The 25,133-nt window shown below is 41.5% G+C and overlaps 1 protein-coding gene across 2 annotated transcripts in view; it reads left to right on the forward strand.

Moving 5' to 3' along the window:
- The first annotated feature begins 7,238 nt into the window (after positions 1-7,238).
- The window catches only part of ATXN7L1 (ataxin 7 like 1), a 148,654-nt gene continuing 130,759 nt past the window's right edge, over positions 7,239-25,133 (forward strand). For both annotated transcript variants that reach the window (XM_088480219.1, XM_088480218.1), the window contains exons 1-2: positions 7,239-7,491; positions 8,002-8,070. In XM_088480219.1, coding sequence (XP_088336345.1) covers positions 7,239-7,491; positions 8,002-8,070 — 322 coding nt within the window. The remainder of the gene's footprint in view (positions 7,492-8,001; positions 8,071-25,133) is intronic.

Consider the following 25,133-nt stretch of genomic DNA (forward strand, 5'->3'; position numbering starts at 1 on the left):
TGTTTCTGCAGCTTATTAGGGGGGGTCCATGCTCTTTTCCCCGATTCTGACACCACTTTTCACGTCTTTTGACTTCGCGTGTCACTGTTTTCGCGTACTTTGGAATTGAATACGGCGAATAGTGGGGGCACGCATGATAACTTTCCGTGGCTACAAGACGCGATGTAGATGAAAACTCTGACAGGTGAAACTGTATCGCGGGTGCAAAACTAATTGAATACCGCCCTATGTGTTGCGACACCTTAGTGTGTTGTGAGTTTGTCTATGGTGTGTCATACATAATGACAGTGGGGTGACAAAAGTTTGGGTCCCACAAGATGCGCACCAGCCAATCAGCAGAGCAAGGGGAGGAGAGTGTGCTTTTCTGCTCTCCTCACTGCTCCAGAATGCACTATGACCCATCAGCAAAGCAGTGCAAGTGGTGTGACACAAAAAAAGTCTGGGTCCCGCAGAATGCACACCAGCCAATCAACAGAGCAAGGGGAGGAGAGTGTGCTTTCCCGATCTATCTCCTTTTCTATGAAGTGCTGTGGCCAATCAGCAGAGCAAGGGAAGGAGAGTGTGCTTTCCCGCTCTCCCCACTGCATATAGAAATGCGCTGTGGGCCTGATTCAGAGCAGCTCGTAAGCGGCCGCTCGTTCGCTCCGAGCGATGTTTGCCCAACCGCGCATGCGTACGGATCGTAATACGCATGCGCGAACCAGTCAGTGCGGCTGAAAATCGTTTGTTCGCTAAATAGCGAATGCCTGCTATTTTGAGTGACAGAATGAGGCGTATGTGGGTGGAAACAGGGGAAGGTGCTTGAAAACGGGGAGTGGAGATCCGAACGCAGGCGTGCTTAAAGGTCAAAACGGGCGTTTTAAGGGTGTGCATAATTAATACAGCAGCGTCATTGACCACGTCACTGGGTTATTTTATAGCCAGAACTGCTCTCACAATTGTGGTAGCAAAAACCAACCACAAGAATAGCGAGCAGTTCATACCCTGGTTGATGTACTCGATTAATCTAATAAATAGCGGACATGACGTAGGATGCGAGCGGCCAGGGGGCGTATTTTTTAAAAAAACTACCGCAAGTTTTGTTCACTCGTTCAGACATAGAGGCGTGAACAGACCGCAAAGAGCGAACGGTTAATTTGAATAGCCACCCCTATTTTCTGAACGAGCGAGCGCAAATAGCGTTCGGCTCTGAATCAGGCCCTATGATCCATCAGCAAAGCAAGGGGAGCAGAGTGTGCTTTCCTGCTCTCCCCTCTGCACAGGCTTGTCAAAACAAAAGCCTGTCCACTCCATGGCTTCCTGCAGCATCAGAAGCTGGTAGCAGACAGGCAGCTACAGCAATGCAGGTGACTCAGCATCATGACATCTGTCACGGATAGGATCCAATAGCAGACAGATGCAGACTCAGTAAGACAGCAGACTAATGGTGCATACACACGGTCAGACTTGCTAGATCACAGGTTCTCAAACTCGGTCCTCAGGACCCCAAATGGTGCATGTTTTGCATGTCTCCACACTGAGGGCCTGATTCAGAGCCGAACGCACCCACAGCTTATGCGAGCGTCCATGATGATGGTCGCGATGGTCAAGACCATCGCGACCATCGGGCTTGCGACGGAGACCCTGCGGTAGGGTCTCGCTGCCGCAAGCCCTGGAGTGATTTTGGCTCTATCAGAGCCAAAATCACTCCCACTGACATCACTACTGATGTCAGTGGGGCCAGCTTCAGACGGTAGGCGTTCCCATGGGAGCGCCTCCGTCTGGCAGCCACGCCCCCGGCACGCCCACCAAAGGGGGCGTGCTGTCAATCAACATCGACAGCACGCCCCCTTTGGTGCGAGACCCGGAGCGACAGAGAGCCCGTCGCTATCCGGGTCTCGCGCATGCGCACGACGGAGCTCCCTCCTTCGTGTGCATGCGCAGTGGGGCAACATCGTCCCGCTTGCGAGCGTCCTGCGCTCGCGAGCGGGTCTGAATGACCCCCTGAATCAAGTGAAATAATTAGCTTCACCTGTGGACCTTTTAAAATGTGTCAGTGAGTAATGTATACACCTGTGCACCTGCTGGGTGACCTGCAAAACGTGACCTGTGTGGGGTCCTGAGGACCGAGTTTGAGAACCACTGTGCTAGATCAACGATGAATGATGAACGATTTAAACGATTTTACCAACAATCTCATGAACGATAAACTATTTCTGACAGTATTTAAATGAATGATATTGTCCAAATCTGACTGCAAACACAGTCGATTTCAGATTTCGTTATCTGACATGGGGGCACGCACATCATTTGTCGATGCATGCCAAACATGTCAACGATATGAACGATGTAACGATTTTTAAAATCGTTATCGTTCATATCTTCCAGAAAATCTGTTTGTGTGTACCCTCCATAAGACCAAATGAAAAGGAAAAGAGTCCTAAGGTAAGTAAACTACAATGGTTAAGAGAGCATGGGGGAAAGGGGTCTTTGGTATGTAAAGAACTTCTGGGAGTGTGTGCATTGGGTAGAATAACGTTAATTTATATTTTTGAAAGTTTGTGTCATGTATGTGACTGTCACTCTTCACTGTGCTTTGCTTCTAATGGATCATACACACAGTCAGATGTGTCAGATGAATGATTGAACGATTTGAACGATTTTGCAAATGATTTGAATGATTTGAACTATGAATCATTTTTGACTGCATTAAAATGAATGGAATCGTCCAAATCTGACTGCAAACACATCAGATGTCAGATATCGTTATCTGACCATCGGGAACGCGCATCGTTCATTGTTCAAACATATCAGATATGTCAGATTTTCCTTCAGATATGAACGATTGAACGATTTTTTAAATCGTTATCGTTCAGATCTGAAGAAAATTCTGACCATGTGTATGCCTCATAACTCAGAATTAGGACCACAATCTTTTTACCTGTTATTACGCATTACAATCTAATTACACAATGCAAGTAACAATGTCACGAGGATAAAATCTATAATTTTCATATTTCTATCCTAAGGCCCTATCTGTAATTTGTTATGTGTCTTAAGCAGTGGCGGTTCCAGAGGTGGGGCTGCAGCACAGTCCAAAATTCAAATAAGGGAGCCACACTGCACAGTGCTGTGATTATTTTTCTTATGGTGTGTATATATATATATATATATATATATAGTAATCACATGGGCTCTGCACTCACCATATTAACTTGCAATAATAATATACAGGGTGTTGGGTCATCAATTGATCAATTAATTTCAGCTTTCAGCACCCGTCAAGGGACTCCATTTTGCTGCAAGTCCCTACTCTATTGCTCAGCATTATATATCTAATGTTATAGCGTCACAGAAAGCACTATACTTGACAGGCAGGTTCCCGGTGAAACAGTGGGGGTCATTCAGACCCGCTCGCGAGCGCAGGATGCTCGCAAGCGGGTCGATGTTGCCCCACTGCGCATGTGCACGACGGAGGGAGCTCCGTCGTGTACATGCGCGAGACCCGGATAGCGACGGGCTCTCCGTAGCTCCGGGTCCCACACCAAAGGGGGAGTGCTGTCGATGTTGATTGACAGCACGTCCCCTTTTGTGGGCGTGCCAGGGGCGTGGCTGCCAGACGGAGGCGTTCCCATGGGAACGCCTACCGTCTGAAGCCGGCCCCACTGACATCACTAGTGATGTCAGTGGGAGTGATTTTGTCTGATAGAGCCAAAATCACTCCAGGGCTTGCGGCAGCGAGACCCTACCGCAGGGTCTCCGTCGCAAAACCCGATGGTCGCGATGGTCTTGACCATCGCGACCATCATCATGAACGCTCGCATAAGCTGTAGGTGGTCACCCACAGCTATGCGAGCGTCCAGGAGGACGCTCCATTTTCATGGAGGAGGGCCCTGATTTAGAGCGAGCGCTCTGGTCAGAGCGTTCGGCTCTGAATCAGGCCCAGTGTCTTTTAATGGCAGCAGACACTGCAGTTTAACATGGCGCAGTGATTAGACATGCAGGTGGAAACAAATGATCCCACCCCCAAAGTGCTAATATTCAGTCTGCTGCAATAGCATGCAGTCACAGTCTGCTATGCTCTCTAGCACATCCAAATCTAAAAATCCCTGTCACTACGGAAACTCAGGCCTACTCGCTGGACGCTATTCAGCGTCAGTACCCAGAGCACCAGGTGAAGGAGAGTTTTAAACTCTTCCTGTCTTCCAGTGATGACTTGCAGTTGGACCTGTGCAATCCTGAAAACCCGGAGCTCCAAACCTTCACTGCTTCAGCGGACTACACAGGTTTTACTATCGTCTCCCTTGGAGTGAGCTGATTCTACCAGGCAACCCCTTTTCAAATCCGGGGAGTACCGCCCTATGTTGGAAGTTTAGTACTATTGGAGTCTGCATGATTTCCGGGAGGGCACCCAGGTTTAATGTATATCTTATATGGAGTACCAGTCATCTACCATTATTATCAGTATATATATTATGTATATATATATATATATATATATATATATATACATATATATATGTCCAATTGGACCTACGGAATGTCCAAGATCAGAAGGATTTTTAGATAAGCATTATTCCTTTGTACACTTTTGCACACTATCACACGTTTCAACACTTTAAGGCGCTATCTGTTTTTTAGTTTATTCACATAATTCACCTTTATGTGTAGCTCACCACTACACAATATTGAAACTTCGCAGCCACCTATCAAAATAGGGAGTACCCTCGAATTTGGTTATTATCACATCATCGGTATTGTTTTTTTTTTTTTTTTATGAGGTAGTACTATAAAGCTTTTTTTTAAATGTATAAATAATTTTTCCACAAAATTGTTGATTTTTTTTTTTTACATGATCAAATTATGTAAATAGTCACACCCTTATTCATTATCATTTTATTAACAAATCTGCGTATTTCTTCATAAAATTATACTAAAATTTGTTTAAATAGTTATTATTTGCATAATGTAATAATAAAAATCAACAATTTTGGAGACATTTTGGTGGAAAAAAAAATTATTTAGAAGAGACAACATTCTTCAGCCTTATCATAATAATCAATGTGATGATGATGATGCCAGTTTTGCATATGGGCTTATTTATAATAAATAAGATAATATACCCTCTTTCTCCAACCAGCACTCCTTCGTGGAACAAAGCATATTCAGGTTACTCTAGTCCAGGAGTATTCAACATGTGGCCCAGTGGCGTCACAAGGGGGGTGCGGGCCACACCCGGTTGTCAACCACCGAAGGGTGACACCAAGGTGCAGACTGACACTCCCCCACAGTGACAGCAGCCAGGTGCTGCACTGTAGTATTAAGTGCAGCACCTGGCTCCTGACACTGTGAGGGAGCCGCCACTGCAACACAATGCAGTCAGCACCCCCTGTAATATAAAAAAAATTGGACGAGAGGGATCGGGCCGCGAGGCCACAGCCCCGTCCCGCGAGGCCACGGCCCTTTGCACAAGGCCACGCCCCCTTTTCAGGGCGCACATGGCTGCACTCACAACATCCCTCCCTGCACCGGGTGACACCGCGGGGAGGGACGCCACTGATGTGGCCCTCCAGCTGCTGTGGAACTACACACCCAAGCATGTCGTGCCACAGTTTTAGCATGCTCAAATAGCAGACATGTGGCAGGGCGTGCTGGAATCTGTAGTTCCACAGATTCTGGAGGGCCGCATGTTGAATATCCCTGCATCCTTCATTCCCTGATACACCTCTCTAAGGGGCCTATTTATCCAATAATATTTGCAGCACAACCCCCGAAATCACCCATGTTTTGCTTGTACCCCCAATTGTTAAGGATCCCCCATTTGTAGGAAGGAGGGACCCCAGTAAATATCTCCATATCTGGTGCGGTCCGAAGCTGTCAGATGTACCAAGCTCTAGAAGACTAAACATTCCGGAGTTTGGTCCCAGCAGCTAACACCAACTGAAGAGGGTGTTAGCCGTTATAGCCTATGGGCTACATATTGCAGAAATTACTGGTAGAGGGTTCCTTCGGAACACTCCCTGGCAATGACTGTCACACATACATGGTCAACAGACCACGCATGTGCAAAACGGCCCTGGCTCCTGAAGGAAATCGCTTTTGCTATCATTTCACTTCTAACACATCTCAGGAAAGGGCTCCTTTCATAGGCACTGTCCCTGTGGGAGATTAATAGTATATCCAGGAGATCTATAAGTTCTTATTGCCGCAAATAGCGCCTATAAGAATTTCTAATCCAACAATTAGTACATACGCCCCTAAGAGAGGAGTGAAGGCTAGATATGTCTTAAGGCCCCCATACATCTGCGACGGATCATCGCGATGTAGCGGTCCTGCAACCTGGCATTGCAGGATCGCCGAAATCCAACATGTTGGATTTCACAGATATGCCGGATCGCGGAACATCGATGGCTGCCGGTCGGAAATGCTGTTTCCGATCCCATCGCTACATCGCGATGATGTGATGTATGGGGGTCTTAAGTCTGCATAACTGTAATGCGCATGCATAGTTTTGGAAAAGTGTATGTGAAGGTGTTGTATTGATAGGGGAGGGCTTTTAGAGCTTTCAGATGGAAGCTAACAGTGATTTTTTCCTAACTTTTTACATACTTGTATGAAAACACTGCAAAATCACTGTACAGGCATTGTTCTGTCCTCAAAATACCGTAAAGACTGTTATCTAATGAAAACATTTTACCACCATTAATAATAATAATAATAAAAAAAAAAATATATATCCATTTGACATATTGTAAGAACCTCCAGTAATTTCCTTATGGCCACTAACATCCACCTTTGCTGCCCTGCTATCTCAGTTGTCACTTTTGTGTGGTCCAGGCTGATTTCCCCTCTATTTCATGCTCTGTCCCAGGTCGCTTTTCGTAGAAATGCGCGAGCTTGCTGTGAGTCCTACCAATCGCCATTTCTTATTGAAACTCGCATTTCTTTGGTGCGCTCGTTGCCCCAATGTATACGCGTTTCATGATTTAAGTTTGCGTTCACAAACTGGCATCTTATTTGACCCCTTAATGTTTTTGTGATATTGTAGGCTACTTACAAAAACGTGTTTTATGTTATAAAAAGAACTGTGAAGATGAACTGGAAGAAACACACTTTCTGATTTTGATTGCACTTAAATGTATTCACTCTAATAAGAAAGTCTGTAACCCTTGTCTCTCCAGCGCAGCTGCTATCTCTATAGCTATACTAAGCTGCTCTGGGGCTCCCCCTCTGGCAGGCAGCGTCCTAGCACCCAGAGCATGCCAAACATAAGCATGGATGATCAGAGCCGCTCGGCTTCCCCCTCCCCTTCACTCAGCTCAATGTCGGAACGTTCCGAAGATGACGTAACAGAGCCTCGAATCCCGTGTCGCTCCGCTTCCGAAGGAAAGGAAAAGCAACAAGAAGGAAGAGCAATGGCGACACTGGATCGCAAAGTGCCCAGTCCGGAGGCTTTTCTGGGCAAACCGTGGTCCACCTGGATCGACGCCGCTAAAATACACTGCTCCGACAGTAAGAACACGGCCCCATCCGCCTGCCCAATTGCTCTGTAACCGATCAATCAACCCCGCACACCCTGGGTTGATATAGGCATCTATATTGATATATATAATAAAAGTGAGAGCCTGGTCTCTGGTCCCCTCCGCGCTACTCCCTATAGTAATAGACATGAAGGCAGTCCCCAAATACAGAGAAAGACATATAGAAAGAGGGAGAGCTAGTAGATCCAGACTGAGACTGAGTGTGTGTGGATTTACTGTGTGTCTATTAGAGAGAGGCCCATCCTTTAGTGCTGTCTGTGCTGTTTTATCCACAGAGGCTTCCTATGCACGCCTGTGTATTTTCTTAAAATGTGGTACAAATCATATATAATGTAAGTGCAGGTAGCCCATGCACTCAGTTCCTGCAGCTTGGATGGTCCAAGCTGATAAAATGAGACTTGGCTGGAAGATTTCATAGACATTGCTGTTCACGTTTCTGCTGAGATGCTCATCCTTACTTTGGCTTTTCTTTCTTCCACAGATGTAGATTTAGAAGAGACTGGAAAAGAGGGTGGAAAAAGCAGGGAGGTTATGAGGCTTAATAAAGAAGGTAAGTGTTCTGTAGGGTTTATTTCAAGTGTATATATGTTTTAGAAAAACCTGGTGTGTTACGTTGACCAATGAACACTAGTCGTACTACAAACATATATAGGCTATCATCCATGGCCTTCACATATACATTTTATGTCCTTGAAAGAAAAGGTACCTACTGTCAGCTCTACTACATCATAATGCATGACATAAATGTAAGTCATTGCGTGTGCAATATGTTTGAGAATACCTAGTCTATATGGATGTGTAACCATACAGCTCTGTGCTGCTGTAGAAATGTACATACGATTCATATTGTTTTAGTCCTTGTTCATAAAATACTGTGTATTTTTTATCATTCGTTCCATGTGACAAGACGTTCTATGTGACTCTCAAAACTGCGTGGGTCTGTGTGGTACCAATCAATATTCTCATGCTACATTGGTGATTTCATAGTAAATGCCAGATTATAACCACCATAAATCTTCCAGTGATCTAAGTTGGTACACTCTCGGGGGTACTATGATGTGCCCACTGGAGGTTCATTGTATATACTTTGTGGAATTTATAGGAATATTACATTTGAAAGCTGATTTTAAGTATATATTCTTGGCTTTCTTGTATCACGTACAAACAGTGTGATTAGGAAAGCATACTTTGTGTTATTGCTGTCATATTCTGCACGGTGTGTGCATTTAGCATGATTACTTGGTATAAAAATGTCTAGAACTGTTGATGGTCTTAAAAAAATGTAAATGCTGCCTTAAGGTGCCCATACACGGGACGATTTTGTACACGATATGCCAGTTACAACAGGTTGGACAGACAAATCGTGTGTAAATAGGTGTATTTTGTGTGTTCTGCGTCTCCGCCGTCCTCTAGTTGGATCACAGATCAGATGGTTTTTGCAGAGAGATCTACGATCTTTTGAGTACAATGTGAAACACTTCTATGCATCTTATGCAATGATCGTAACAATCAATCGTACACCATTTGACCACATCTTATGAAAAATTTCAAGGGAAATCGTACAACTCATCTTACTAACTTTGAATCGCACCGTCTTAAGTGTGTTCCTTCCATTGAGTTAGCAGCGACTCTCTCCTGGCAGAAGTCTACAGCCACCTCTTTTGTAAAGTTCATGAAGTTTGGGGGAAGCTGCACTCAAACTGATTTTTTTTTTATTAAACAAATTTTGCATTCAAATTATCATTCTTTTCAGAAATACTCTCCTGCAATACTTTATAAAAAATACTGTTTTATATATTCTTCATACTTGTATGTTTAGTTTTAGGCTGTCTTGTTTGTACTTTTTGTCTCACGGTTTTGAGAATTCATTCTGTTGCAGTTCTGTTAAAGCTGAGAAATCTGTTACTTCTCAGTGTGTAATTTATATATTGTGTGGCCAGGGTTCCATTACTGGTATCTTCATTGGTTTAGCTCTCTTATTTCTCCTGGTTTAAGTATACTTATCAATCATTTAATACATCCTCATATGTAATAAAAAAAAAAAAAGTTTGATTTATAGTTTGAATATTTACTGATACTTATTTTTAAACTGCGACTGTAATGATTGATGCAAATGTAGAGGCAGCATTAGTTTAGCTTCTCTAGTTATTTTATACTTTTACAGTAATCATAATGTATCAACTAACCACTCCACACTAGCATCCTGTTCCCCCGAATACTGTATTTAAGTTTCTTGATTTCACAAAGTAACCATTCCACACATACTTACTAAGTTATATTTTACACTAGTTCCTTTCTGTATCATACAGTAAACTTTTGTTGTTAATGTGTGGAGAGCGCCTTCTTATCTAGGGCTCTCATGTGTCACAGTATTCCCAACACAGTCCCCTTTTTCCTACCTCTATATACGCATTGCTTATTTCTCATAATTCAGACTCAAGATACCACCAGACTAGCTTGATTTGTAGAACTAGGCAACTATAATGGTTTACCTCATTTGGGACGTTTGACCTGACAAAGCTTCACCTCACTGCATGTAAGAGGAATGATCATTCTGAGTTTTGGTTTTCTAATGTCTATAGTGTTCATTCTAGCACCCAGCACCTGTCACAGCTGTCGTGTGTGTCGTTCTCTGCTCTGGCACTTAGTTGATGCATCAAACTGAGATACAGACCAGAGTGTGCTAGAAGCACCAGAGCACCGCAGTAAGGAAAGAGGAACTGCATGGACTGTGACAGGTGCAGGGTCTACTTGGAATGCAAGTGGCAGCTCCATTTGTATACGTCTCATTTGTAACAAAGTAATAGAACTGACAGCTGAGGTGTTCACAATTTCACAGGTGATTATATTTGGGATATTTATTTGGCCTTATTAGAAATAAATGCCACTCTGACCAGTTTACTATTTGGTATCTCAAATTGTATAGTGTTTAAGACTGTGGTATATGTGTACATGGGGGCCTATGTATTAACGCTTGATGTGAGAGAAACAGTATTAACCAATCGGCTCCTAACTGATTTTTCAAACACCGTTTATAATGTAAGTTAGAAGCTGATTGGTTGGTAATTTATATCTCACAATTTTCTCTCTCATCAAGCTTTGATACATAGGCCCCATGGTGTGTTGTGAGTTTATGTCTGAAGTGTAGAGTTCAACTATTTCACTTATATTTTCACAAAACATAATGATTTACTTGTTTGTGTTTTGTGGAAATCACTTATTAATTTTAATATAAAGGTACTGTCCTTGCAGACTTATTTCTGTGAAATTTGTGTACTTTAATCACTAATAATATATAAGACCTAGGGATTGCCCCTGGATATACAGATTAGCCAATGGTTTTCTTAGTTATCCTTGTATTTTCTGTGGCCATGAGAAACCATCATGCCTACTGGTAGCGACACCGTTTTTTAAAGTGCTAGCTCACACACGTGCACTGAGAACATGAGTAAGAACATATGACAACAACCATCCACTTTAGGTATGTTTTAAGCATATTTTCAATGAGCATTTCGTAATGCAATCTATAGTTTCTTTTATCATGTGTTAAAATGCCAACGGCACGTTTACATTGTAGAAATGTCAATTAATGTTGATTTGAGATTTTATTTTTGTTAAATTACGCTTTTCATATGTTACTTTTTTTGTTTGTTTTTCAAACCTAGAAAAAAGAATGAAGCTGGGTACACACTATAAGATCTATCCTACGAGATATATATAATTTGGATGCGGATCAGAACAATATATTGGGCGGATTGTATAGTTTGTACGCCTAATCGCACGTGCATGGCTGTCGTTCATTGCATCGTCCCATCTGCTGTGCTGCACAGCAGATGGGACAGTGTGGGGAACCTTGCCATGCTGCTACATGCGATATGTATTGTATGATTGTACACTGGATCATGCAGTGTTTACAGCTGGCACAATGTATCGTTCCATCATGTCGTTCCGTCGGCTGGTTACACTTCATATAGTGTGTACCCAGCTTTAGTGAGCAATGTCTAGAAGTTAGTTCTAAAACATGTTTGAGGTCTAGCTGAGCAATTACCTCTGGACCTATTTCACCATTGTATGTTTCTTAGCTTGCCATTAAACCTATATCACTGTACTTGTATCTTATCCACTGAGTCCAGTAGACTCTCTAGGAAGTACTAATAGGCTTTAAAACACATTATGTTCCCAATGTTTCTTTTTTGGTGACTAAATACACTGAAGCAAGGAACTTCTCCAGCCATTTCTTATACCGCTTTTTCACCTAAGTCCTGGGTCTGACCCGAAATTTGGCACACCATTCCAAAACAGGTCAGACCCAGGATAGATCCCTTTTCCACTGCGTCGCTGATCTGGGTTATTCCCGGATCGACGTCTTTCACACTACACACTGGTGCAGGGAACACTTTTCCCGACACTTGGAGATGACCTTTTCTCCAAGCGAACCTGCAAGGTACTAATGTATGTTTGAAAAAGTATTCATATTTTAGGTCATTCTGGTATTAAGATATCAATTACCTGTTTAGTTATTGTCATGGTAAATCTGTTTGACAGAATGTCAGACCAATGATAACATTTATAACAAACTGCGTAGGATTGGTGTTCTTTTCAACTTACATAGTAAGCAAACATTTTGGAATTAGTTTCCTTCTAAAATGGCCAGGATCTAATTCAATTGTTTTGGGTGACCAGGAAAATGTGTCTCTTTGAATGTATAGCTGTCAGCTCAATATTTTCCAGTAGTTTCCGGGAAACCATCTTTTAATCTGCACACAAATGCAAAGCAACCATATGTTCATCCCAGCCGCCAACTCATGATTCAATACCAGAGCTCATTGCTAATTTCCATTGCACCTCCTCCATTGGGTGCAAGGAAAATTGAGTGAAGGTACATTGCCGCAGAGTGCGCTCCTAACTGTTCTGGAGGCACTCTGGGGTACATCGCTGAGAATTGAATCACCCTCATAAGGTGTGCTACTGTTCGGTTTTTTTTTTCTGTTTGACCTTTTTATCACATTTTGTATAATAACACTATAAAGGTAGTTTTGTTAATGCTATTTATTATTCCTGCTCAATAGGCAAAGGCTCAACCTGCCCCTTACTTGTGGCAATAGCTTTAGTTATGTGAACATAGTTTAGTTATGTCAGTATTGTGTGCGTTACTTCTAAGCTGAAAACAGAGTTATGGGTCATTTGGAACAATTATTGAAGAATATGTATTACAAAAGCAAAACCAAGCATAATCCAATTGAAATACGTCATTGTCATGGAAGACCACTATTGGCTAGTGCTGGTGGGACATCTTGACCACTTGGTTCAAGCACCTATATGTCTGGCCAAACTATACAGTGAACCTGTCACTCTGCACAGAGAGAGCTGCAGGAATGACCCTAGATAACACTAGTGACTAGATTAATGTCTATAAGAGAAGGTTAAGTGAGTGCAGTTTTTGTTCCACTCTTAGGGGGGAATTTAATTCTCTACGTGGGGATGTAGCTTCTGGGTTAGGTTCCCTGTTATCTTGTTGTCCCCGTAGCATTGCGCCTGGCATTTAAACCAGGAGTTGCAGTTTACCACGACTAATGCCAGAGACAGGAAAACAAACCAAATATATGTAGAGCTGTAACTGTGTAATGATTGTGTTGGCTTGTGTACTTTCAGCATAAACATTGTCCCGTCTGTTTGGCTGGTGCCTGAACAACACAGTAAATGGAATTTGGCAATCTACATATTTGCTCTTATATATTTGTGTGCATGTAGATATAACATAAATGTATACAGAAATGTAGGGATCCCTGAATTTCTAAGTAAAAAGAAGTTTAACCACTGTAGGGTACAAACTTACACACATGACATTGCTGCTCATTGGAAAGTAGAATTACTATGTGTTTGATAAACTAAACAGAATAATAGTAGTAGTAATAATAATATGGTTAATGTGGCAATATGCAATATGTTTTCATACAACTACATGTGCACACATATATACTATACAAGTCAGAGGCTCTCACATTTTTCTTGCTGTTTTGTCTGGCATTGTTAGAATGTGATGGGCACAGATACCTGCTGTGGGGTGAGTAACTCAACTTGATGTCCGTTTAAGTCCAATGTTCTCTATTTGTACATAATCCTTTCCTGCACGTTTGCAATTAAAAGTTGTGAGGTGCTTTTTTTTTTCTTTTTATATCCGTTGTAGAGTAACTAAACCTGCAAATACAAATTCATCTACTGTGATGAATTTGAATTCTTAAGGGGGGTATCCACTAGACGATAAAGTTGAACGATAACGATAAAATGTTTGATAATCGTTTGAACATCGTTTGAAAATCGTTTGATAATTTGGTCTTTTAGACATCTATCATCGTTCAAACATGCTGGTCAACCGGACGATGTCGTCAGGTTCAGCATGTTTGCAGATGATTGATTGTGCCTGCACTGAATGACATATTGTTCAGTGTGGGCACCCTGCAGTGTAGCGAACGTCTGAACGATAACGATATCGTTATCGTTCAGTCTTTTCACTGTCTGGTAATGGATACACTCCCTAAGAGACAAAATTTTCAAACGATTATTGAACGATTTTATCGTAATCGTTCAACGTTATCGTCTAGTGGATACCCCCCTTAAAAAGGCCCTACCCTATACTCACCCATATACAAATGTGTGCTGTTTTGTTACGCCTTCCTTTTATGTTCTAGCCTTGTTTTCTAAATCTTTGTATCAATTTCCATCCAAATCTGCACAAATAATCCCAAATATAATATTCTGTATGTCCTGTTCAAGAACGGTTTTATTTTTTTTTACTGTTTGGTAATGCTCCTTTTTATCCTATAAAACGATATAGCCATGGTGGTCTATTACATATCTAGGAAAATAATCTTAATGTGAACCTCTTGTTATTTGTCCTTTCTTTATATGCATGCTGATGTGCTAAAGTGACCCATACAGGGAGACTTTCAGTTATAACAGCAGCTTCGGAAAGCTGCTACAGTGTCATCCTGGATGTTGATCAGTCACTGGGGCCATGTTATAGTGCATCTTACTGGTGACTCCTGACTGTCAGAGGTAAGATGCAGGTTGTACTGGTGACTCCTGACTGTCAGAGGTAAGATGCAGGTTGTACTGGTGACTCCTGACTGTCAGAGGTAAGATGCAGGTTGTACTGGTGACTCCTGACTGTCAGAGGTAAGATGCAGGTTGTACTGGTGACTCCTGACTGTCAGAGGTAAGATGCAGGTTGTACTGGTGACTCCTGACTGTCAGAGGTAAGATGCAGGTTGCTTTGCGTGCAGTTGCAAAATGTTCTACTTAAAGCATATGAATGGTCTGCTTTTTTTTTGTGAAAAATCAAAGTAGTGGCTGTTAGATCATTGTCAGTATTTCAGATGGCTTCACCATATTTGGAAATAGATCAGGCTTTCAGATTCACATCACTGGAATGTAATTGAAAAATCTTCTTTTTGTCATATAGCGTTATCCTTTCACGAATATAATCACCGATTACCTTGGTGGCAGCATGTAGACATGTGACAGATAACGTTTCCAGTTGAAGGATAAATGTATAGTTATTTTTGATAACTACACAGATGTAGTTGTCTCAACATATAACATTATCTGCAAGTAATTCATGATGTTAAAACTGCAGCTTTCCCACCATCTTGGATTGGTATTCAATGGACTGGAGGGGTCTACATCTAATAGACAAAGCCTCTGATGTATATAAAGCCAAGAGTATAGTCCTTACAGAGTGCATGGATGTTTCTGTGCTAAATTGTATCTTGTTTCATTTTTGTCACCAGTGGTATTAACACTGTTGCATGTATCATACTCAGGGGCCTATTTATTAGCGTAATTTAGTCCTTAAAACCAGGGCTGCGTAGTCAGTGTATGCCAAACCTCTATTTTACTATTGTCCAACTCTGACTCCTTCATAAATGGCAAATGTATATTTTACTTTTTTATTTACACTACAATTTGAACCTTAAGGTAATTAATTCTGGGCAATACATGATTTACTTAAAGTTCAAATAGTAGTTTTCATGTATTCTTCTACTATCTTATTACCTAAACTATGATACCAAAATGGGTTCATTATATTGCAGTGTATTTGTGATGGCTGCATGTGGTAACTGGTAATTTTTGCAGTGTGGTGGGTGACTGCAGCATGGGGTAATTATTGCAGTCTAGTCGTGGGTGATGGTTACAGCACGGGGTAATTATGGTGGCATAATATATTATTTTGTTATTCTTTGGACAGAAGCAGTCCTTAAATGTTAAGCGAGGAACAATTTAATTCCTACAATAAAAATAGAAGTGACAACTTCTGCCAACAAACAGATGATTACTTACTTATTTCTTAAGGTGCATACACACACAACGATGTTAGTAACCAACGATTTTAGTGAACGATTTTCATTCAGATTTTCCCTTGAAAAAGTGAACGAAAATCGTTCACTAAAAATCGTTGGTTACTAAATTACTGAATGATTTTCATGAACGATGAACGATTTTTTAATCATGCATACAGTGAATGGAAATCGTTCATCGTTTATCGTTCATTCTGTACAACATGAACGATTTTCTGAACGAAAATAGTTTGTTGGACAGTCAGAATGGACGATAAACTACAAACGTAAACCACTGATAGTCCATAAGTTTCCAATCAAATTTCCATACAAGTTTTATTCGCACACAAACGAATAAAACTTGTATGGAAATTTGATTGGAAACTTAGGTGAGTGCTATTCTATAAGAGTGTGAATACTTCTCTTCTCTGGAAAGAAGAACAAGGGGCTACCAAAGAAACCTTTACGTGAATGCATCTCACCTAAATAGGAGATAGGACGCCTTTATCAAGACATCCGCATTGGGTTCTAGCAGCGCTTGTGGACTACTTTCTGTTTTTTTTGTATAAAGAAATATTATATATTGCCCCTATTTAAGACGGATATAACGCCAGAGTGATCGGACCAACAGTATTTGAAGCGGCTATATCTATAGCGTTCTATGGGGATGTTGCGTACAGCTTATTTTTTTCAGAGCTTGTCCCTGTTTGCCCGCTTAAATCCTTATGGTGAGCCAAGCCAGAGAGCAATCTTCTGATCGCTACCCGGTTGACTGGAGTTCTTTCCTATGCAAGATGGATGTGTTTTGCTTTGCACATGCGTGACTTCCCCTCATGCCAGCACATGGCACCTGGTGTTGTCTGCTGCTTAATAAATAGTTCTGAAAAATATTTGGGGCTGAATAGCAGATGTTAATAAATAGACCCCTAAGTACCTTCATTCTGTAATATTGCTTTAAAATTCCCTTCTATGCAACATACAAGACATTTGACAATATCCAGAACCAACTATATGACCCAGTGCAATTCCAATGTCACCATTGTTTTCTTGGTTTTGTATAGATTTGTGCAGTTTACAGTACCTCTTTTTGCCATTGTTTTCATTAACTTTCATAGTACATTACTACATGACAAAGTATCTGTCATAGTATGTCTTCTTTCTTGTTTATTTAAAGTGCAAAGTCACCAATAACTTGCCTGTGTTTTCTCCCCGCATGTGTATTTTGTCATTTGAGTGTTTAGTATATGTGTTTCTTTGGAAAGTGATTTTGTTTAGTCAGTACTGCATGTTTCATGCAGGCCCACCATTATTATGGGATGTAGTTGGGATCCTGCATGTTTCATGCAGGCCCACCATTATTATGGGATGTAGTTGGGATCCTGTCTGTCACAATCCAGACCGCCGGCATCCCAGCGGTAAGTATTAGGCTTGGGGTTAGGGGTTAGGATTAGTCTGTGTGGTTGGGGGTTTGGGGGGTGTTAGGCTGCTGGAAATGTGGGTTAGTGGGAGGGGTAGGGTAGGGGGGGGTACTTTCCTGTAGGCATCGGGATTCTGACTGTCGGGATGTCGCTGTTGGTTTTGTGACCGCCTTGATCCTGTACCCAACCAATCCTTACAGTCGAATTCAATTGTAAAGGTATTATTCCTGCTCTCAACTATGCAGGATACCGCCTGACCGCTCTGTTACTTGTTATGTAGACACATATTCCTTTCAGTCATCACACAGCAAATTGCAATTTTATCTTCCGTAAAATGAGTAATCGTGTATACAACTGAATATTTTGAATACAGCATATACACCCATCACATTAAAACCACTGATGGGGGAAGTGAATAACATTTATTATTTAGTTACAATGGCACCTGTCAAGGAGTGGAAAATATTAGGCAACAAGTGAACACTCAGTTCTTGAAGTTAATGTGTTGGAAGCAGGAGAAATGGACAAGTGTAAGGATCTGAGCACTGTGACATTGGCCGAATTGTGATGGATAGGCAACTGTGTCAGAGCATCTCCATAACGGCAGGTCTAGTGGGGTGAGACAGGTAATCTGTGTTTAGTACCCTTCCAAAAGTGGTCCAACGAAGCACAACCATTGAACCCGCAACAGGATCATGGGCGCCTAAGGCTCATTGATATATGTGGGGAGCAAAGGCTAGCCCGTCTGGTCTGATCCCATAGAAGAGCTACTGTAGCACAAATTGCTAAAAAAAAAATGAATGCTGGCTATAATAGAAAGGTGTCAGAACACATAGTGCATTGCAGCTTGCTGCGTATGGAGCTTCATAGCCTTTGACTGGTCAGAGTACCCATGCTGACCTCTGTCCACTGCCGAAAGCTCCTACAATGGGCACATGAGCATCAGAACTGGACCATGGAGCAATGGAAGAAGGTGGTCTGGTCTGTTGAGGGTGCATGTGCATTGTTACCTGGGGAAGAGATGGCCCCAGGATACACTATAGGAAGAAGACAAGCTGGTGGAGGCACTGTGATGCTCTGGGCAATGTTCTACTGGGAAAACTTGGGTCCTGGCATTCATGTGGATGTTACTTTGACACGTACCACCTACCTAAACATTGTTGCCGACCAAGTACACCCCTTCATGGCAATGGTATTTCCTGATGGCAGTGGCATCTTTCAACAGGATAACGCACACTGTACACTGCAAAAATTGTTCATAAAGAACATGACAAAGAGATCCAGGTGTTAGCTTGGCCTCCAAAAATTACCCAGATCTCAATCCAATCAAGAATCTGTGAGATGTGCTGAAAAAACAAGTCCAAGCCATGGAGGTCCCACCTGGGAACATACAGGACTTAAAGGATCTGCTGCTAATGTCTTGTTGGCAGATACCACAGGACACCTTCAGAAGTCTTGTGGAGTCCATGCCTCAAAGGGTCAGAGCTGTTTTGGTGGCACAGGGTGAACTTACACAATATTACGCAAGTGGTTTTAATGCTATGACTGATGATTGTATATATAAAATAGCTTTCAGCAGTGATCGGGGTAGTATTATCCTATTCTATCTATATATAGAAGGTAGTTGGTGGAACACGTGCCAATATGTCTGTGCATATCTGCACCATTATATGAGGACAGTGCAATAAAGATATAATACAAGATAGTTAAGAATAGAACATTGGTCATGTGTTGAAATAGGGAAGTTGAGTAATAAAGTGCGCTAATAGCTATATCCTACACTGCTTAATAACTTTGTTTCACTTTAATGCAGGGGTATCCTAACTATTAACTCATTGATTCATCTGTATGTAAAAAACACTGGATTCTTAAGCTGGCCACACACTAGACCAACTTTCATCCAACCAGCCAACTTGTTGATTGGTTGGAATGAAAATCTGGCAACATATGGGAGCAAATGATGATCAGCAATTTATTATTATTATTTTGCTCCTAAATGCAAGAAAACAGATGAAAATGGTCGTCAGACAAGTTTGTTAAATGTTTGATCTAAACTATTTGTTCAAACAACAGATTTGGTCCATTTTCCAGCGTTTGGGAGCAAATTGCTGATTGTCATTTGCTTTCATCCCTTACCAGATTTTCATTCCAACCAATTAACTAGTTGGGTGGTTGGATGTAAGTTGGTCTAGTGTGTGGCCAGCTTTAGCCGTCAAAATAAATTCACATGAAAATAGTTACTTAAAAAGGTACTTGTGTACTTTACGGACTCATTGCAGAGAGAACCCAAGTGTCCTACATTCATTATTATTATCAGTCATGGTAATGTCTAAATCCCTTTCACGGAGAGGACCCTCACTTCATCAGCCAGTGTCTAGCGTCATTCTCTACTATCCAAGTGGCGAGCAGACAACTTTCTTCTTTAGGTGGGGACAACTTTCGGAACTTGTGTACGTAAAGTAGACAAGTACCATTTAAAATATTCATTGGGTTCTCTCTGCAATGAGTCCGTAAAGTACACAAGTACTCTTAAAAATTTCATTTTGTGGATTTACTAGACTTACAATAGAGTTCACTGGTATTGATATAAATATTCTATTTCATTAAATTATTACTTATCTAGATATTATTTAATAAGTATGTTTGATTTATTGTCCATGATCTCCCATATTTAAGCCAGACCTAAGTTATCTACCTAAATATAGGCAGCATGAATGGTGTAATGGTTAGCATTATTGCCTCACAGCACTAAGGTCCTGGTTTAGATTCCCACCACAGCCCTAACTGTGTGAAGTTTGTATATTCTCCCCGTGCTTGTGTGGCTTTCCTCCGGGTACTCTGGTTTCTTCCCACACTCCTGACAAAAAACGTACCCTTATTTGTACATGTGGTAGGCAATATGTAAGCTCTACTGGGGGCAGGGATTGATTAGAATGTTGAGACATGTAAAGCTGGGTACACACTGGCAGATATATTGGCAGATCAAAGTGTGTACCAGTGATATGTCTGTGAACATCTATGTATCTCTACTATAAATATCTATATATCTCCTATCTCCATGTGTAGAGATGGAGATATATATATTATGAAGAAAAACTGCGGCACTCCAAGGAATAAAGTTGAGAAATAATCTGTATTTGGCAGTCATTTGCCGACGTTTCAGAGCATAGCTCTTTTATCAAGGCAGCCAAAATACATAGAAAATTACAAAATACTTCTACCTTCTATCAGGGAACTTTTTCCAGATAATGCCCATTTTTTTCCAGCAGGATTCAGCTCCCTGCCACACTGCACGGACATGCAAAAAGGGGTTCACGGAGAATGACATACAAGTGCTGGGATGGCCAGGAAACAGCCCAGACCTGAACCCCATAGAACATTTGTGGTTCTGTTTGAAAAACTGGTACATCTGAGGCATCCATCCAATAAGAGACAATTAATTGAGGCTATAATTGTCTCATGGCACCACATAATAAAGAAGGAAGAGCTCCAAACATTGGTTGGCTCAATGACACATCGCTGTGCTGCTGTCTTGAAAAATAAAGGATACCCAACAAAATACTGATAGGACAGTAACATCATAAGTACGCAGGGATTTTCACCCTAAGTGTTGTTTTCACTGCATAACTTCCCTTGTAATGCAAATATTTGACCTCTGTTGATTGTGTTGAAGTCCACATTAAATTTCCTTTTATTTGATATATAAATCATTGCACTGCTTGAAGTGTAACAGTTTTTATAAGCATTCGAAGTTGAAAAACATTAAAATTTCAAAAAGTGTCCGCAATTTTGGCCACCACAGTATGTATGTATATATCTATCTATATATATGTATGTGTGTATGTGTATATATTTCTCTGTGTGTGTATGTGTATATACAGTCAGGTGCATAAATATTGGGACATTGACAGAATTTTCATATTTTGGCCTCTATTCACCACCACAATGGCTTTGAAATGAAACAAACAAGATGTGCTTTAACTGCAGACTTTCAGATTTAATTTGAGGGTAATCGCATCCAAATCAGGTGAACGGTGTAGGAATTACAACGGTTTCTATATGTGCCTCCCACTTTTTAAGGGACCAAAAGTAATGGGACTATCAACTCAAAAGCTATTTCATGGACAGGTGTGGGCTATTCCCTCGTTATTTCATTCTCAATTAAGCAGGTAAAAGGTGTGGAGTTGATTCTAGATGTGACATTTGCATTTGGAATCAGTTGCTGTCGACTCTCAATATGAGATCCAAAGAGCTGTCACTATCAGTGAAGCAAGCCATCATTAGGCTGAAAAATCAAAACAAACCCATCAGAGAGATGGCAAAAACATTAGGTGTGGCTAAATTAACTGTTTGGAACATTCTTAAAAAGAAAGAACGCACCAGAGAGCTCAGCAACACCAAAGACCCGGAAGACCACGGAAAACAACTGTGGTGGATGACAGAAGAATTATTTCCCTGGTGAAGAAAAACCCCTTCACAACAGTTGGCCAAATCAAGAACACTCTCCAGGAGGTAGGTGTATATGTGTCAAAGTCAACCATCAAGAGAAGACTTCACAAGAGTGACTATAGAGGGATCACCACAAGATGTAAACCATTGGTGAGCCACAAAAACAGGAAGACCAGATTAGAGTTTGCCAAACAACATCTAAAAAAGCCATTACAGTTCTGGAACAACATCCTATGGACAGATGAGACAAAGATCAACTTGTACCAGAGTGATGGGAAGAGAAGAGTATGGAGAAGGAAAGGAACTGCTCATGATCTAAAACATATCACCCCATCATTGAAGCATGGCGGTGATAGTGTCATGGCGTGGGCATGTATGGCTGCCAATGGAACTGGTCCCCTTGTATTTATTGATGATGTGACTGCTGACAAAAGCAGCAGAATGAATTCTGAAGTGTTTTGGGCAATATTATATGCTCATATTTAGTCAAATGCTTCAGAACTCATTGGATGGCGCTTCACAGTGCAGATGGCCAATGACCCGAAGCATACTGCAAAAGCAACCAAAGAGTTTTTAAGGCTAAAAAGTGGAATGTTATGCAATGGCCAAGTCAATCCCCTGACCTGAATCCGATTGAGCATGCATTTCACTTGATGAAGACAAAACTGAAGGGAAAATGCCCCAAGAACAAGCAGGAACTGAAGACATTTGCAGTAGAGGCCTGGCAGAGCATCACCAGGGATGAAACCCAGGGTCTGGTGATGTCTATGCGTTCCAGACTTCAGGCTGTAATTGCCTGCAAAGGATTTGCAACAAAGTATTAAAAAGTGAAAGTTAGATTTAGGATTGTTTAGTTTGTCCCATTACTTTTGGCCCCTTTAAAAAGTGGGAGGCACATATAGAAACCGTTGTAATTCCTACACCGTTCACCTGATTTTGGATGTAATCACCCTCAAGTTAAATCTGAAGGTCTGCAGTTAAAGCACATCTTGTTTGTTTCATTTCAAAGACATTGTGGTGGTGAATAGAGGCCAAAATATGAAAATTCTGTCAATGTCCCAATATTTATGCACCTGACTGTATATATGTGTGTATGTGTGTGTGTGTGTGTGTGTGTGTGTATATATATATATATATATATATCTGTCCTTCGTGCTGTGTGGACGGGAGATCAGCCGACCACCCGTATACCTGCAGCAGAGGGTGCGGAGAGGGGGGGTGCGACATGACCCCGGCCAGCGGCACCCGTGGCCAGATGATGGTTGTTCAGTGTGCATCTGCAGATGTGTTAGGTGTGTACCCAGCTTAAAGCGCTGTGGAATGTGTGCGTTATATAAATAACTGGTAAAAAAGAATAAGAAATATTTTAGTATTGATACATTTTCAGAAAGTAATAACAGAATTGTGCCTAGAAGTTAATGTATATTTAGGAAATGATGGGGCCTACAATATGGTGCTTTTGAGAGTTTGAATTATAATATAGGGGGTAATTTGACAATTGTATATGTTTGTTGTCACAAAGAAAAGAAGCAGTTAAATCATTCTATATTGGGGTGAAAATAACATTAATAGGGAACAGTGTCATTACAATTCAGTAGTTACACATTTGAAGGTTTATATTTGATTTACTTGAGAAGCACCTACTACCTGATCTACCCATGTCCGTTTCACAATGTGTACTGTGATATAAGAATGAGTCATAAAAAACAGCTAGATGAGTGCCAATCTGCTGCATCTACAGCCAGCAGCTCATTGTCTGTATTAAGGGGGCTTCAGAGAGAAAGTATAAATTTTTCCCCATTATAACTACTGGTGAGGTCTGACTTAGAATATTGTTGTTCTGGTTTAGGCACCAGTTAATAAAAAGGATGTTTTGTAACTGGAAGGATTATTTCAGTTATGTTTTATTATACAGATTATTAAGGGGGAAATTATCTATTTGTACAATGATACTAAAGACATTTCTGTGACATTTATGGGCTAAATACCCCATAAAGAACATGAGACCATGAAGCACCCTGTTGTAGGGAAGGCTCTTCTACTTTAAAAGCTGCAAAACTATGGATTGCATTCTTGAGAAAATTGGTATTGACAAATGCTGAGTACACACTAGCCAATATATCGGCCGATCAATTGATCGGCCAACATATCTGCTGCCCTACGGCCAGTGTGTACAGACGATATGTCTGTGAACGACGTCGTTCAGACATATCCAATTGGCTGTGCTGCACTGCCGATGGACAGATATGTCAAGTGTGTACAGGCGGTCTGCAGACCGCTCGTACACATGCAGCGGCAGCCGCGGGGAGGGGGGGCGGACACTCCCCTGCCCAGCCCCCCCCCCGGCCAGCGGGACCCATGGCTGCCGGATAGATGATGGCCATTCAGTGTGTATGAACGACTATCATCTACAGATATACAGTCAGGTGCATAAATATTGGGACTTTGACATCATTTTCATATTTTGGCCTCTATTCACCACCACAATATCTTTGAAATGGAACAAACAAGATGTGCTTTAACTGCAGACTTTCAGATTTAATTTGAGGGTAATTACATCCAAATCAGGTGAACGGTGTAGGAATTACAACTGTTTCTATATGTGCCTTCCACTTTTTAAGGGGCCAAAAGTAATGGGACAAACTAAACAATCCTAAATCTAACTTTCACTTTTTAATACTTTATTGCAAATCCTTTGCAGGCACTTACAGCCTGAAGTCTGGAACGCATAGACATCACCAGACGCTGGGTTTCATCCCTGGTGATGCTCTGCCAGGCCTCTACGGCAAATGTCTTCAGTTCCTGCTTGTTCTTGGGGCATTTTCCCTTCAGTTTTGTCTTCATCAAGTGAAATGCATGCTCATTCGGATTCAGGTCAGGGGATTGACTTGGCCATTGCATAACATTCCACTTTTTAGCCTAAAAAAACCTCTTTGGTTGCTTTTGCAGTATGCTTCGTGTCATTGTCCATCTGCACTGTGAAGCGCCATCCAATGAGTTCTGAAGCATTTGACTGAATATGAGCATATAATATTGCCCGGAAAACTTCAGAATTCATTCTGCTGCTTTTGTCAGCAGTCACATCATCAATAAATACAAGGGAACCAGTTCCATTGGCAGCCATACATGCCCACGCCATGACACTACCACCACCATGCTGCACTGATGAGGTGGTATGTTTTGGATCATGAGCAATTCCTTTCCTTCTCCATACTCTTCTCTTCCCATCACTCTGGTACAAGTTGATCTTTGTCTCAACTGTCCATAGGATGTTGTTCCAGAACTGTAATGGCTTTTTAGATGTTGTTTGGCAAACTCTTTTTCTTCACCAGGGAAATAATTCTTCTGTCATCTACCACAGTTGTTTTCCGTGGTCTTCCGGGTCTTTTGGTGTTGCTGAGCTCTCCGGT

This window comes from Taudactylus pleione, unplaced genomic scaffold, assembly GCF_031769625.1.
Source record: "Taudactylus pleione unplaced genomic scaffold, aTauple2 ptg000251l, whole genome shotgun sequence".
Lineage (NCBI taxonomy): Eukaryota > Metazoa > Chordata > Amphibia > Anura > Myobatrachidae > Taudactylus > Taudactylus pleione.